This window comes from Mizuhopecten yessoensis, unplaced genomic scaffold (assembly GCF_002113885.1).
Source record: "Mizuhopecten yessoensis strain PY_sf001 unplaced genomic scaffold, ASM211388v2 scaffold11173, whole genome shotgun sequence".
Classification (NCBI taxonomy): domain Eukaryota; kingdom Metazoa; phylum Mollusca; class Bivalvia; order Pectinida; family Pectinidae; genus Mizuhopecten; species Mizuhopecten yessoensis.
The window spans coordinates 1,145,409-1,162,487 of NW_018408916.1; the positions used below are offsets into that span (position 1 = coordinate 1,145,409).

A 17,079-nucleotide genomic window follows, 5' to 3' on the forward strand; every position below is an offset into this window, starting at 1 on the left:
AAGCTCCCTAGCACCTCGGGTAGGTGAGCTAATAATGAAAATACAATGTAGATGATCTTGTCCCGTTTACAACTTTTATTTATAAAATAACTGTATTAAGGTTGGTAACAGTCGAGATTTTGCACTGCCTCCCTCCCTGAAATATCCAGTAATTGAAGTAACATGTTTACCATGGCCTTCAGCTTTTAGAAAGAAAGACACAGATGAGAAATAATTCAATTCAATTTATTTTCTTAACAACAGTGGCGATTAACCCATACAAAAGCATGTACCTCCAGCTGTTGTGTTATTTCATTATAATTTAAAATAAAGATATAGAGCACTTCAGAATTAAGAAAAAACAACTTGAGTTTTCATACAAAAACACATTCCTTTTGCAAGTCGACTGAAAACATTCTAAACACTTCCTTGTTTTATCAAGTTTTTTTAAAAGTTTGCACAAAGTTGACATTAACGTCAATTAGAGTTGAATTAATGATCTGTCACAAAGTGATTCAACACTGCATCGAACATGTAGTGATGTCACTCATCTATTTATAGCAGATGGTCACAAGCCAATCATCTATTTATAGCATGGTGATACTCAATTTGGTCTAAACCTGAAATTGGACTCAAAAGATGAAACATTGAAATTATGAAGATATTTACTTTTGAGATGACCATAAAATAGCAGTGCTATTTTTTCAAACTAAATAAGTACCTTAATAAAATATCTGGTCAAAACATTCATATTACCTATCAGTGAAAGGTTTTAAAACTGCAAATAAACAATATTACTCTATTTTATTTTTTTTACTTATTTCAAGTACAATACGGGTTTCAATTTTCAAAAGTGAATATTCTATTCACAATTTTCAATAATTTAATCTTGCTTGTAACAAGCATTTTCATTGGCTTAAAAATTTATGTTATCAGCCCAAAAAGTAAAAAATGACGTGGCCGTTTGTAACGTCGCTTTTGATTGGCTGATACAGCAGCGCAATAATTTCTAATAGAAAAGAGTCCATCAATGAAAGTGGATTTCCACAGGGATTGTGTAAAGTAGATTAAATTATAAGGATTAACTTGAATCTATTTTTCATGTTATGGAGCTATGACAAAGAACCGGAGTGTACTCTCATCATAAACCGCTTCGCGGTTTTATTTAGAGTACAATCCGGTTTTTTGTGTTATATCTCCATAACATGAAAAATATATTCAAATTAATCCTTAAATATTGATAGTAATTATCTATGAAATTAATATAAATCTATGAAAAATAGACTTTGCATAATGATTCCCTTATGAATTCATGCAAATATCTCTTAACAAAAACAAAGTGACTTTAAATGCAAGAACCCTTTTTAGTTCACCCATTTATGCAACACTCACCTCCTTTTCAGCACTTTACACTTGAAATATTAAAACTAACACTATACATGTATCTTAAATTGAACAGAGCGCATCTAGGGAGTGCATCATTTCCTTGGTTCCAGGAGTCGAAAAATCTAAACAAAAATAGGCCATTCTAACGTCACAATGAATGAAATAGCCCCTTGTTGTTTTCTCATTTGTTGCTATTTTTGTCTTTCATGCTGAATATGTGTTCATTCTATTAATTGCCAGCTCTGTCAATTGCATTTGTTAGAATATCTTCAACCTGTTGAACCTTAAGCCTTCAGCATGACCACTTTTGTTCCTTACATGGTACAGGTATAACAGTATTGACTGTATAGTATACATATACCGGTACCTGTTGAAATCCTACAGGTGTCCTTAGCCCATTAAACGTACTGATTTTATCAAATTCAATCCCCTTTGGTCATGGTATGTTCCTGAATTCAGCAATTATACATATTGTATATTTATCTGCCAGACTTTATATAAAATATCAACATCCTAACAATTGCAGACCCGAGAAGATTGTTTGTACACAAAATTATAAATCATGCTAAGCATTTAACCCAGGTTACGACCATTTTCAGACCCCAGGGCCCCTATAACTAAACACTTTTACTCCAGTAGGTGCCTTAAATCTGAATAGATTTATGGTGGTTACATTTTTGCTTTCTAACATGTACAAATTGAAGGACTGTAACACATAAACCAAAATTATCTTGAACATTTAAAATGCCAGCTTACAATGAATGTGTTTACAAAAGCTGGCAAGGTCTTAGCCTGCAGTGAAACTCTAGAAGGGTCTATTGTTGTAGTGTAGGGTGGATTACCTCTAAAATTGTCAAGTCCTATTCACCAAAGGAGATTCTATTAGAAGGGGGGGGGGGGAGTCAGCATCAATATCTACTCATACTCGTGAGTGTACCTTTCTACCTTTTTTGAATTGCTTACAATAGAGTAGTCTGATGCTGGTGGAATATGTCATTTCATGACTAGTACGTTTTACAAATTTTAGACCGTGGGTCAACATGTCAATTTTACGGCAGTCATGTGTTTGTGTATAGTCCAAATATCGTAAAAAGGAGATCAGTAAAAATAAAAATAAAGTTATTTTCGAGAAATTTACCTTCGTAAAAATATCCAGATTTATGGCTTTACAAGATATAAAATAACTAACAATTAACCTATTCGTTTTTTAAACCCTGACAGCTACATTTCCTGTATTTAAGCTTAGGAATCGAAAGCCACTCTTTTGAACTAATTTTTGACTTAAAACACTCTCTTTCTAGAAGTATCTGTCTGTGTTTTGGACTGGACAGCTTCCTTTATTCTTTCATTAATGAAGACAAGCCGGGTTTCTGATGTGCTATGCTTCAACCACTCATAGTGTGGAATCTGAAAAAAATAAAATTGTGATATTAATTTTCTATTAAAACCGTAAAATAAATCATTCAGGATGTCAGGCTTTTTTTTAACCTTTATAATCATTTTGATAAGTCTTTAAAATTAAAAAATTAATATACTAAACAGATCATCAAATTAATTTTCAAGATCTACACTTACAACCCATTCAAATAACAAGAGACCCAGAGGGCCCGTATCACTCAACAGGTCATAAGATATCATGGCAAAAAATCTTCAATGACAGTATGGCAGAAACAAATTTTAAGGATAGGGCAAGCCCCCTGTGCCAATCCTGCCAACACATGTGTACTTAAAGGGTTAAGGGCTAGAGATTATGACCCATTGACATAAGTCCCAAAGGATGTGGCCAGACCACAGATTCAATTCTTATATCATGACTGTATTCATCTCTTTATGCCCAGCAACTACATATATATGGCTAAAGAATGGGAATCTCAACAGTTTCAAAGTTATGACTAAGAACCAAGTCCCTAGGGGTGTTGCTCGACCCCAGAGTCAATTCTAATATCATTTATTACATGTCGCTTTGTGCTTTGCAGTTGTATGTATGGTTATTGGGGTGGGGATCTCAATAATTTTAAGAGGATGTTAAGCAAAATTAAACAAACCATAGACAGGGGTAAAAGAGCTTTGAGAAAAAAAATCTCTCATAGAGGAAGGATATTTCTTTTTAGATAGGTTCAGGAAGTGTGTGATTATGGGATTCTTATATATATGCAGCTCATACAGGGGTTGGCAGGTCCAATATTTCACTAGTGCAAATGTAACAGATGAAGACCTTGACCGCTTTACCTCTAATAATGTGTAGCCTTCTTTGACAAGGTTTCTGTTCTCCATCATTACCCAGCCTAAGGGAAGGTTGTTCGGCTTGGACATAGTAAAATATCCCCTTGTTTTCAGTGCAATCCTGTAAAGTCATACAAATGTATATGATGCTGGTATCATGATAGTATTAGAAAGCTTATATTAAACATCCAACTCGGCCATATGGAGAATAAGGTTTATAATATCAATACAATGTACTTACAAATTTGTTGAATACAGGTTCATTTTTAGAATTTACAAGAATGAATATCAAACAAAGAGTACTGCAGGACGGAACAATATATGCCCATCCCATCCCGTGCCAATTTAACATGCTTAAAATCCTTTTGAGACATTACTGTATCTAAATGTATGGAGAAAATATGGAAACGTAGGAGAAGAAACAATATCTGTACTGTATTACTCCGAAACGTTGGAAACTATCTCCAGAAGGTGGTGAAAGGAGAAAACAAACTGAATTTCATTTGAGTTGTCTCCCTTTGTATATTGCTTCAATATTGAGTTGTCTCCCTTTGTATAAGCATTACTAGTTGCTCAAATGGTGACCAACTTATCTTTTAAAACTAAATACTTTGATCATTAATGCTCGTGTTTCATCATTCTGCTTTGTTTTCGGGATATTCACATGTAAATCCCTATGAAGGTTTAACAGTAATGAGCTTAGGCTACATTCGCGTATCCCGGTTGAAATAATGTATCCCGAATAGTATGTCCTTTTATGCGTCGACTGGATTACATTACGTATCTTAACAAGAGGCCCATGGGCCTTAACGGTCACCTGAGTCTATAGTATTTATTTTTGTTGTTGAAATATGTACCAATTTGAGTAAAAAATAGTATAATGTTAACTTAACTTTGTCAGGACCATGAGCTGATCATTCCTAGACCAATTTTAAGTGAGATCGGCCTATTAGAACTTAGTAGCAAAATAGCGGCCATGGCAGCCAAATTGTATTTCTGATTGACCCGAAAAATAACAACACTTTGTCAGGACCATGAGGCGATCATTCCTACCAACTTTCAGTTCAATCGGTCCAGCAGAACTTGACTTTAAGTTTGAAATAGGTTTTCAAAATGGCGGCCGTGGCGGCCATATTGGATTTCTGATCGACCCGAAAAATAACAACACTTTGTCAGGACCATGAGGCGATCATTCCTATCAACTTTCAGTTCAATCGGCCCAGCAGAACTTGACTTTAAGTTTGAAATGTAAAATGTTAACGGACGACGGACGACGGACGACGTACGACGGACGACGACGGACGAAAACGGATAGCAATAGGTCACTTGAGCTAAAGCTCAGGTGACCTAAAAACTACATGTGGCTTGACATTGTTTTAGAAAGAAATAATGCAAACTAGCAATCGTCAGCATTTTAGTTTCGGTCAGGTACGTCTGTACCCCTTAATCTACACGTGCCAAAATTTTCCTGCGGTCAGCCTCGGAAGGAACAGATCTGTACCTGTCGTTTACTTTGCAGGTTCAACCGTTTCAACCGGATATGTGAATGTGCCCCTATAAAGTGTGGGAGAAATAACATTGATGTGCTGCGAAAATATAGTTAACCCTTTACCTTGCTGATCTTGACATTGAAGCTTGGATCTTATAACTACTATTGGCACATAGCCTAATGATGGTCCAAGTACCTGTACTTATGGGCTGAACTTTGACCTCAATTTGTGACCTTAAACTTGAAGTGAAAGTTCCTTAGGTACCACCATGTATTGTTTATGTTTTTTCCCCCCATTTAATTAAAAAAAATATGCTGTAGACATGACAAAAATCTCTTTGAAATCTGATTTCAGTTTTATTACCTTGACATTAGATTGAGTAACTCTATTATATTTACACAATGTGAATGCTTATTTGCTATCAATCACTTTTTTGAAACATTCACGTAGGGCCTTGGAAAATCTGAATAGGTGTGTGTTTCTTAATATTCAGATAGGCTTACAACTAAAACCCAACTTATATCCAACAAGTAGTATGTATTGTTTGTTGGTAATGTACCTGTGTATGCCGGTCGTCTGGTCTTTCATTGCTACAGCTTCACCCCTGTCATTTACATACAGTTCAATATCTAAAACAGCAAAAGAAATACTGTACGTAAAATAAAAAGTCACATTTTCCACTTAAGGTCATTGGAGTGTATCGATAAACGGAAACAGGAAGTACATTCCTAGTTGAAATCCAATGTAGGGAGACAGTATCACAATTTCTGCAGATTCTAATGTTTAATATTAAACTGATGAATATTGTATGTTTATTATTGACTGAACAGTGTGTTCTCTCAATATTAAAGTATTTCAAAGCAATCCAGGCATTAATCAGGTTTTTTTTTTATTATCAATGAGTCACATGTGTCCATTTTTCTGTACTTCAGGAAACCGGCTACCTATTTCACTACTGTGAAGTTTTTCAAGAACGATAACTCTTACCTGCAATTACTATGTGTATATGGTTTTATTATAAAATGTCAATTTTTATATCGTGTATAGAGAATTAATTTTACACAATTTCAGCATTTATTAAATTGATATACATTAATGCAATACTAATATATGTCAGTATCATTTTTATTGACATTATTTTCTAAAAATATTGTGTCTTTCATTTTTTTTTCAAAATTCACTCCTTTCTACATAAATTTCCATTTAAAATCCTTAAAATTCTGACAACCTATATGTCTTTTGCGGCAGAAAAATTTCTTTACTTTAAAGCAATATAACTACAAAATTTGAAGAAATTCTACTGAGAAATGGTGACACAATCCTATTACCTTAATAACATTTTACCATTAATTCTTGTTACCCTCAGAGTCTCTAGGATTCAAATTATCAACACCAATCGTTGTTTAAAATCTTGTATTAGTCCGCAAGGGTTACCTTATAGACGTGTGCCTATATAGCTAGCTCAAAGGACTGATCTGAGACAGACGCGTTAAACTAATTATCATGTGCAGCTAGGCAAGAAATACAGTTCAGCATCTCCAACCCCGATAGGTCTGCACTTAATCTTACCCGATATAAGCCTATTCTTTCTAGGGCCGGTGCACAGACAGCAATTACATTTATATCTCTAAACTAACGGTAAAACCTGAACAATATCTCTATTACTCTTGGTCATTTATTTGATCCCAACAGTCCTTATTTATGGAATCACCAGAAGAGTCCTAATGAACATCTAGAATAGCACCAAAAGTATTAAAGTCTGTTTCCTATGGAATATCTACAAGAAAGCAGCTGAACTTTTTTATCCTTTTTTTGTGCCACTGGATCAAAGTTTTAAATAAATTTTAAGGCAACATTTGCAATGGCCATTGGAAATCATTTTTTCTAAATTATCTTTCTTTTTCAATTTGTAATTTTTATTATCTAAATCAAAAGAGCATTCTACAAAATATGATGCATTCGTATATCTCCTAATCTGTATACATAACATTTATTATAACTAGATTTATAGCAAACAGACAAGACATGAAACAATAAACGCAAAAAGGATTTTACACAAACCAATTGTATAAATCCTGAAATTTTACAAATTCCACATCACATGTGACCTGTATCCTACTGCTGATGATATTTGCCAAAGGGAGATAATTTATATATATTAATATCTATAATCAACACACAAGTGTAAAGAAATGACAAACCTATTTTGTGTCCTGCTGGGGTTATAACATTTTTGCAGTAAGAACCCTCTGGAAGGTTGTTTTCAATAATATGATAGACACCATTCTCAAAATTGCTACTTTTCTGAAAAATAGAAAAACAACTTTTTTACTAGCAGCACATTGATCCTAATCCATTACCTGGTTTTAATTTAAATAAATATAAACTTCATTTATTTTATAACAATTATGAAACAAGCCCTGTGATTGGTTGTAAGTTTCAATTGGTTCAATTGTGATGTCAAGCCTAGGACAAGTACATCACAGACTTACGCACTGGAGTCAAAATGGTGGCATTTTACATTTCAAGGCTTCATGAAATTTGTCGTTTTATACAAATAAATGCCACAAATCTTGACTATGTGATCAAAAGGATCTTACACTCATTTCATTTCATATAAAATTGATGAAACTAATCACAATTTTTTCATTTTAGCTAAAGAGAGGCCCGTTCATTTTTTTATGCTTTTTTTAACGTAACAAATAGTTAATACACTCCTTCAATTCATAGCCAGTGCCGACTGCTTTTCAATTTTAAACACTAACCATACTAGCAAATCCACATCATGTATTTATGGTTCAAAACAGCTAGGAGGCAATTCATAATTTTCATAATACACGTGTACAATTGGCAAATTAACACATGCTCTGTATAAAACAAAATTGAATCCCCTAATCCCTTTATTGGTAAAAAAGGAAAATGATTTTTATTTTTTTCCTCTCTTTCCCCTTATGGGCCTCAGATGCACCCTTCTGCCGAAAAGGGGGGCCACAGCCTCAATTTATACAAATTGCGTCTTTTTACTCTACGCATGCTTCAGACCACATTTGGATTAAATCCCTCAATTTGTACAAAAGGGGAAATGTTTTTTTCTATTTCCCCTATTGGGCCCGGCCCCTCTGCCCCAAGCGGGGCCACACCCTCTGTTATACAAACTTCAGGCTCCTTTGTTCAAAGATGCTCTAGAACAAATTTGGTCGAAATACTTCTATTGGTTAAAATGGGGAGGATTTTTCAATATTTACCTATTTTCGCCCTATTTAGCCCTGCCCCTCTGCCCCTCAGGGGGACCACATCCTCTAGTAATACAAATTAAATTCCCTTTTGCCAAAGATGATCTAGAACAAGTTTGGTTAATATCCCTTCATCAGTACAAAAGGAGAACAATCTTTAATCGTTTCCTCTATTTCCCTTTATGGGTCCCTACCTTCTGCACCAAAAAAAGAAGGCACACACATGTAGACCTCAATTAATTCCAAATCAATTCTTTTTATGTATACCCTAAGCATGCTTCCGGCGCCCTGTGTCCGTTGTCCATTGTCCGTTTACTTTTTCCTTCAAAATGCTACTAGTCCTTTAACGGCTCAAAAGATTTTGACCAAATTTGGTCTGGAGCATCATTGGCCAATTAAGGGTTCTCAATTTTGTATAAACAAATTAAAGGTAATGGCCCCCCTGGGGACAGAGGGGCAGAGCCAAATAAGGGGAAAATAGATAAATCTTCAAAAACCTTCTCAACCAATAGAAAGATTTTGACCAAATTTGTTCTAGAGCATCTTTGGACAAAGGTGCCTAAGTTTGTATAAACGGAGGGTGTAGCCCCCCTGGGGGCAGAGGGACAGGGCCCAATAGAGGAAATAGAGAAAAAATGTTCTCCTTCTGTACAATATGAAGGGATTCATACCAAATGTGGTCTGTGGCCTCTCCATACAACACTACTGCATAATTATTGTGGTAGAATTTTCCTGTATCATGAAACCATTAGCAACAGCAAATATTTACCCTTTGTTTTTCCAATCTCTTTAATTCACACAAGAACGTGAGGGAGCCCAATGGCTTGTCCACTGTCATGGCTATGTCACGCAGATTTTTCAAGAGCTTCAAAACCTTCAAAGGTTTATCCTCTGAAATGGAACATACTGTACAGTACTGGAAAATTGGAAATGCATCTTCTAGTCTTTTCTCAAAGGATATTGCATCATGTTTAATATTTAATAATGCTCTTAAAACTTTTCTTTAGGTTATGAATTTTCCCCATCATCAGAGGTGTAAAAATTCACTTAGGCAAGCGGACCTCTGAGATTGACAGTCCTTTTTTAGATTGTATATATATATCTATCATTGCATTACTGCTATATACATATATATATATTGGGTATAAACACATCATTTAAAACACCCTTGTCCAAACCGATGAAAGAATACCTTTAAAAAGTTTTTATATTAGCATCTGAAGTTGTTAAATTTTGAATATTTTGTCCATTCAAGTGTATTTATAAACAATTCTTTTCTTTCTGTACTTGAGCAAAGTCTACATACATACTGTTGGCATGTGGGCTACATTTCAAAATACAAAAATGCTCTCAAGTCTCTTTTTCCTCCCCCTCCTCTCGACCCCAATTTGGAATGAAAGGTAAAAAGTCAAGAACACATCACAAGTTACTTTTTTTAAATGTTTGCTAGCTAGGAAGCATGCATAATTACCTTCAACAGACTTTAGCAAGTTAGGATTGAACAAGTCCTCTATTTCTTTAGAAACCATACCCTGCTTGCCCATAACAGAGAAGGCCCAAAGCAAATGAACGCGTTCATATACATCCTTGACCTTTTTCTTTGAAGTTATATGCCTTTTGATAAGTTGTTGGCTTTCAGCGAGACGAATGTTGAGATTTGCAGCATTAATCAAAACCAGTCTGACAGGGTCAACCAATTGTGCAGAGTGCAAGTTCAGTAACCTGGCAACAACCAAATCAAACACATCTTTTTGGGCCCATTGAAATCTGTCCAGGTTACTCAATAGGTAACACAACTTCAATGTGTCGTTCCCTGATTTATCATTGTTTCTTCTCGATTTCGTCTGCATGATTTTTTCGCACAATTTTTGCAGTACCCCTGCATCAGGCACGCCAACTTTCTTCATGGTCCACGTAATGAATGAAAGGTGACGGACTTGGAGGGATGGCGCCTCATGTTCAAGAACCTGACTGATTAGCTTAGAATGAAGTTGTCTACTAGCCTTACTGGGAGACTTTCTATTGACCAGAGAATGTAGACAAGATGTTAGCTGCTGAATGGACATCTTATCTGAGAACAGACTGACACGATTTTCAACAGATTCCCACAGCTGTTTTTGGTCACTGTCATTCACCAATTCACACAATGAAATAAGTTCATCTAGTTGTGTTACTTTGGGTACCCTTTCTCTTAGTAACTTCTCACAAGCATAGAAGATAACAGTTTGTGGGTGCCTCAGCCGGCATTCAAAAAATGTGTTATAAAGCATCACCAGATGCTGCAAGGATGTGGAATCCAAGTTATCTTTTACCTGCACCTCAAACTTGCAGTATTCCTCGAGGTTGAGACAATCGTTCCTCTCTGCCTCATTATTACAACACACAGCCAAAGAAAGCTGGACGTATGCTGCGACACATTCGATTACATTCTGAGCGGACAGGTGATTTGCATCTGATTTTATTGATCTGAACAGCTGCTGAACTTGTTTTGCATGGATACCATTAGCGGATATTTTATCCTCTCTGTTGGACTTGAGCAGTTTTTGTAGTTGTTCACATATGAAGTGGGCCCGTGCGTTTTGCTTTTCACTTTTGTCCTCATCAGAAGCTTCTATAGTGTTTAAATCCTCTTTTATTGATTTTAGAGTTACGAGGATCCTTGCCTGGCTACTTAATTCATCTGGGGAGGACACTGTCGTAGCTGGAGAACCAGAGTAATTCAAAAGTTGTACACAAGGATATGCTGTTCTCAATCGATATACAGGCACAGCACCAATTCTTCTGAAGGCCTGGAAAGATCTACGGAGAATGTGAAGTGACTGCATCTTTACAGCATTCAAACATCAGGCTCTGCAACAACAATTAAACAAAATTAGGCAATTTAGTTTTATTGAGATTCTGCAGTCATCTAGTGCCAGTATTAAAAGAGTAATTAGTAAGTTGTAGCACAAATTTTCAAAATGTCATCAAGAAATATCAAATATCTGAACATGTACTCTACCTTCCAATTTTTCAACACTATTTTGAAAATATATAAGAAAAAGCATTGGTGCTAATTTAATTTTGTCTTAAAGCTTATCAGTCTTTTAAAAACTTCATTACCTAACAATCTGCAAGGGTAACTTTTAACGTATGATAAAAGATATCTCTACGCTCAATAAATTGTCTCAGGTGGATATAAAAAAAAGAATAACATTTAAAACATATGTTGAACTGAAACCAATTGCAAAAAATGTTTCACCTACTACAAGTTGAAATTGTTGACTATCCAGCGGTCTAACACATTTCACCTCTACATACTTTAAAAAAAATAACATTTGGATTTCTCTTGGGTTACTGAAAATTGTTTGATCAATAAATGTTTGATTATTTGTTTTCAGGCATAATTCATGTTCAAAGTTTATAACCATTGAAAAAATTGAACAAAGACATCTTTACACAAGAAAATGTTCAACTAACAGTTGTTTATAACAAATAGCTGATCTAGACATTTTAAATTAAAGTGAAATACTTCATAACATTTCACATAGGATACATATTGTTCGGCAATGGCCGCAGGCATAGAAATTCCTGATGTCCTGATCATATTACCGTAACAACCAAATATACTGAATGATTAAAAGTCACTTCCATTGGTGATTTTGTAGTTTATCAAGTGATTAAAAGTTCTACATTAGTCCAATGACATGATCATGATGACTGTCATAGCTCTCCGATACCAAACGGTGTCCAAGAATTCCACATTATCTGTTAAAATGTCTTAAGTCTGGTGTCGGGGCCAGAGGAAACTCGCCTACTCGGGCTAGGGCAAAATATAAACCCAAGGAGAAGATGGGCAATCAAAAAAAATCTCTCGTTCACCTGTCACATTTCATATTTGCACTGGCTAACCACAAGGACTACACACTGCAAACAATGGAAACAAAATCAGTGATATGGTTTGTCAATTTAACCAAAAGTTACGACATCAGATCAAAATCGATAACTTTTTGTGTACAAAAATGTACAGTTGTGGGATCGCACAACATTACACAATGTGCGCGCGATGGGCAAACGATACAAATCTGGATTATTGCTTGCACAGATTTGTGCGGACGATGGACGAACGTTGTGCAATGACAATCGTGGTTGGTGTAAATTGAAAAATGGCTTAACAATTTACCGTAAATTTGCGCGTATAGTGCACACTTTTCTAGGTAAATATTGTCATGTCAAAAAGGGGGTGCACACTATACGCAGGAACAAGTCATTCTTGGGTTATCGTTCTTGAGTTTCTGGTCCGCCATATTGGATTATCTCCCTTCAAATAGTTTTATTTTGAGTCGTCGGCCATATATGATAAGACTGAAGTTTAAAATAACAACAAAGAATGAAATTCTTTGGCGACACAATTTTTACCTTCTCTAAAATGATTAAAATGGTTTCGTGTTTAAATATATAAACTTGATTTTTTAAATATGTTTCTATATTCTAGCTACATATATTAACTGATATTTCTATTTTTTTCTTAAATTTAGAAATGGTGTTTCTGTGTTTTTTAAACTACCCAAATCGACACTTGTAAAAAAAAAACACATATGGACTCGGTTTCATATACAGGTAAGACCGTAGTTTTTCACACCCGGGGCACTTACATAACTCGTCAAGGTGTGAAAAAACATTTGAAGGGGAGCTATAGACCAAAAATGTCAGGCACAGGGCACCAGGTAAAACTCTGGTCACTCATCAAAATGTTATTTACCTGTTCTGTCACCCGGGAGCAAAACACATTCTTGACGGTCTAGCAGTCACTGTACTACTGTGTAACACGCATTGTAAAATTGAGCATAATGATGAGAAATTTAAACATTTATGTATACAGTGTTCCTTATTCCAAATGAGCTTCCAGATTTTTTCATTCCATAATATTGATCGACCAATTGTACCAAATCGCACATTTGTGCGGAGAGAAGCGCACAACGGGGCGAATGACTGTTTAATCGCACAGTTGTGCATATACCATGTGTGGACGATGTGCAGACGGTGTGCGCACGGTATGTATGGATGCTATTTCTGATGCGTTGTGCAGTCACACAACTGTACCTCATTGTATCCTCGTGTGACCGTTTCCGCACACTTAGGAAGCAACCGCGATTTCGTACTCATATCGGCAGAAAACTGTTGAAATTACGGATGACTGTCATAAACATGTATACAATCTACTAATGGAAACAAAAAACTAACAACATAAAACTGTATTTAAAAACAAGAGGCCCAATGGGCCTGCACCGCTCACCTGGTATAAATCTCACACTTGTAACCTTAAAAGTGATCCAAAATAAAGCTACAGGCAAAATATCAGTATTTATGATTAAAATTCATTCAAAAGAACCTGTTATTTTTTTTTAAAACATTTCACCCCTGTGATTGAAAGTCGAACAAAGTCATTATGTTGAACAAATTTTATAGCCTTTCATCTCAGGATGCAACTTGCAAAGTATCAACATCCTGGGACCCATAGTTATTCAGAAGAGGTTGTTTAAAGATTTTAAACAAATTTGACCCCTGTGACCTTGAATATAAGTCAAAGTCATTCACTTTAACAAACATAGTTAGTCCTTGATCCCAGCATGCTATGGACTAAATATCAACATCCTGAGCCTTTTGGTTATTCAGAACAATTTCTTTAAATATTTTGAACATATTTGCTCCGTGTGACCTTGAATATGATTCAAGGTCATCCATTTAAACAAAACTTGGTAGCCCTTGATCCTAGTATGCTACTGACTAAATATCATCTACCTGGGCATTTTGGTTATTCAGAAGAAGTTGTTTAAAGTTTTAACATATCTGACCCCTGTGACCTTGAATATGGGTGAAGGTCATTCATTTGAACAAAATTAGTAGCCCTTCATCTCAGCATGCTACTGGCCAAATATCATCACCCTGGGCATTTTGGTTATCGAGAAGTTGTTTAAAAAATTAACATATTTGACCCCTGTGACCTTGAATATGGGTACAGGTCATTCATTTGAACAAACTTTGTAGCCCTTCATCTCAGCATGCTACTGGCCAAATATCATCACCCAGCTGGACATTTTGGTTATTCAGAAGTTGTTAAAAAGGTTTTTTAAGACAATTGACCCCTGTGACCTTGAATATAATTGAAGGTCATTCATTTGAACAAACTTGATAGCCCTTCACCCAAGCATGCTACTGGCCAAATATCATCTCCCTGGGCAGTTTGGTTATCGAGAAGAAGATGTTTAAAGTGTTTAACATAGTTGACCCCAGTGACCTTGAAAATGGGTGAAGGTCATTAATTTTAACAAAGTTTGTAGCCATTCATCCCAGTTTGCTTCTGGCCAAATATCATCACCCTAGGCCTTTCAGTTATTAAGAAGAAGTCGTTTAAAGTAAAATATCGACGCCGGACGGACGCCACGCCACAGCATAAGCTCACTTGGCACTTAGTGCCAGGTGAGCTAAAAATCAGAAAAAACAATTTTTAATAAATTTCTCCCGTCAGAAGTAGCAGTCCTATGTTTCTGTGTAACTATTTTGATTTAGTGTTCAAAGAAAGATAACTTGAACACACTAAAAATATATTCCCCCTAGTGGCCTGTCGGAAGAAAAGCTTAGTTTGGTATGAAAAAAATATCTATGATTGTCAAATTTTATTATCAAAACAGATTTTTAAGAATTTCACATTTTTCAATGTCAACTTGAACGAATACATGTAGTTTTATAAATTTGTTTATTTTACTTATTTAGTTATGATAGAATCTGTAATTGGTGTTTTTTGTGAAGTCCTATATCAGTTTTGGTTGATGGCGAGTTATTTCTCATTTTATTTTGTTTAAAATTGGTGAAAATTGGAATTTCATTGCAGCCGAGGTTAACGTTTTAATGCAAACAGTGTTCACGATATAAGAATATCTCCTTGGCTCTTCGGAAGTGGTAAAAAATCGATGAGGAGATGTGGCCTCATTTGCATACATCATTTTCGTATTTTTGTCAGACTACAAAAAGGACCAGTTCATGAATGAAATATATCACTGTTTTTCCAGGTATGGGCTCATTTTGAGCAAGATAAAAAGTGCATTAATCAAACTGCATATTTATGTTTTCCGGACAAACTTCTGGTATTTTTTGTGTCATTTTACAGACGATGGCCAAACGTCTGAAATGTCCTTGTGAAGTGTCCAGCATGTCACATAGTTACGAGATATAGCTTGATAAAATGTCTGCGCGGAAATACATAACACGCGGAAACATACATGATCAGACGTTAGTCAAATACAGTATTTATAGGATTATGTAGAACGAAATATGACGCCCTTTCTTGCTGCTCCGTGTCTGTTTATTTCACCTCATCAGGTCGGGGAAAACCACCATCTTATGTATAATACGCAAACTCACCTATTATACGCCAATTGGGGTATGGATTTGTTACTAAAATGACATTAAGCTTAACTTTTTCAAATTGTTTGTCCAAGTCACATTTATTTAGTCATGAAACATCATACAAATGCAAAAATAAACTTTATTTGCATGTAGGAAAATACCAAAACTAACTACAATACTTCCGGTAGAGTTACATCAAGTTTCTAAGTAGCCAACGCTCTCAGTAAACATCTTTTAGCAAAATATTATTAACCTTGTCGTAACCTAATGCGATTTTTAATAATAAATTGCAAAAGTTACTGTTAAAGCTGCTTTGAGGTCATGGAGGTTAGCTTGGGTCGGCCAGTTGGTTTCGAGATTGAATTTCCGTTTTTGTTTATTTACGGAATACGCAGAACTTAACTTCTAAAACAAGTTATGCTAGGCAAACCGGTGTTCACAACTTCACACGCGTACGCGTACGCCATCCCTCCCAAAAAAGGCGAGTCCATTTTGTTGACGAGCGTTTCGGTTAAAATCGTGATGTTGAACCTGATACATTACTCAAGACTCTTGAGTGTCTAACTGTTTAGAATAAATCAGAAAGAAGGTGGGTTACAATTATGGAGAAACAGAATCGCTATCTTCAATATAGGTTGCTTACCTAGTTTCAATCACTTTCGGCGAATTTTTCGACATACAAGCGCTTGACAGACCCAGCTGAAGCCTGGCGGAGATCAGAAAACTACGGCAGACAATCTTGGTAATATATAATATATAGCCCGGGGACTTGCCGGTGAAATCCCGGAAATAGTCGAACAAGACTCCTACCACTGGGTTTTGAATTTCGGTATTATCAAAGACTGATGTTACGGTTATTTCTGATGTGATAGGCCTATTATCCGGTTTAAATTGATCTCTGATCCTTTTTTCCTCCCTCAGCAGTAGATTTTTATTTTGTCTAACAGTTTTACACGGAATTGGATTGCTATTTTTAAAGTCCATGGTACATATTACAACTCTGCCTGGATAATTTTATGGGGTGTTCTGCCGATCCCAAGCCTGGGTAAAGGACTGGAGGAGGGTTGAAACGTCAATAAATGCAAATTGAAACAGATGGGCTTTCATGGGGCGAGGTACAACACGCTACCAACGACAGACACAAATGGAGACGCATTGTTGGTGCCTTATGTCCCATACGGGACGAAGAGGATTAAGAGAGCATATTACAAGAAATTAACTTACATTCATAAAAGAAAATGTAATCTTAGTGCATCCACGGAATTATATTAGATTGTTATATAAATCAAATATTGACAGATGCTCAACATGGATTCCGGAGAGGGCGGTCATGCGAGGCACACTTGATAGCCACAGTACAAGACCTGGCAAGAGGGCTTTCT

At 35.7% G+C, this 17,079-nt stretch overlaps 1 protein-coding gene across 1 annotated transcript; it reads right to left on the minus strand.

Annotated features, from left to right (window-relative positions):
- Nucleotides 1-1,172: 1,172 nt before the first annotated feature.
- On the minus strand, nucleotides 1,173-16,422 carry LOC110467448 (protein TBRG4-like). Its single transcript, XM_021524618.1, has 7 exons — nucleotides 16,341-16,422; nucleotides 9,783-11,161; nucleotides 9,081-9,202; nucleotides 7,280-7,382; nucleotides 5,638-5,707; nucleotides 3,595-3,709; nucleotides 1,173-2,772 (listed from the first exon to the last, which is right to left on the minus strand). Exons 2-7 carry the CDS (start codon nucleotides 11,134-11,136, stop codon nucleotides 2,647-2,649), a joined length of 1,890 nt encoding a protein of 629 aa, XP_021380293.1. The 5' UTR covers nucleotides 11,137-11,161; nucleotides 16,341-16,422; the 3' UTR covers nucleotides 1,173-2,646.
- Between the last annotated feature and the right edge of the window lie 657 nt (nucleotides 16,423-17,079).

Coding starts and splice junctions, on each gene's coding strand:
- LOC110467448 (XM_021524618.1), bottom strand. CDS start 11,136: ATGCAGTCACTTCACATTCTCCGTAGATCTTTCCAGGCCTTCAGAAGA. Junction 5,708..7,279: donor CCCAGCAGGACACAAAATAG/GTTTGTCATTTC, acceptor TTGCTGTTTTAG/ATATTGAACTGTATGTAAAT. Junction 2,773..3,594: donor AAGGCTACACATTATTAGAG/GTAAAGCGGTCA, acceptor TATTTTTTTCAG/ATTCCACACTATGAGTGGTT.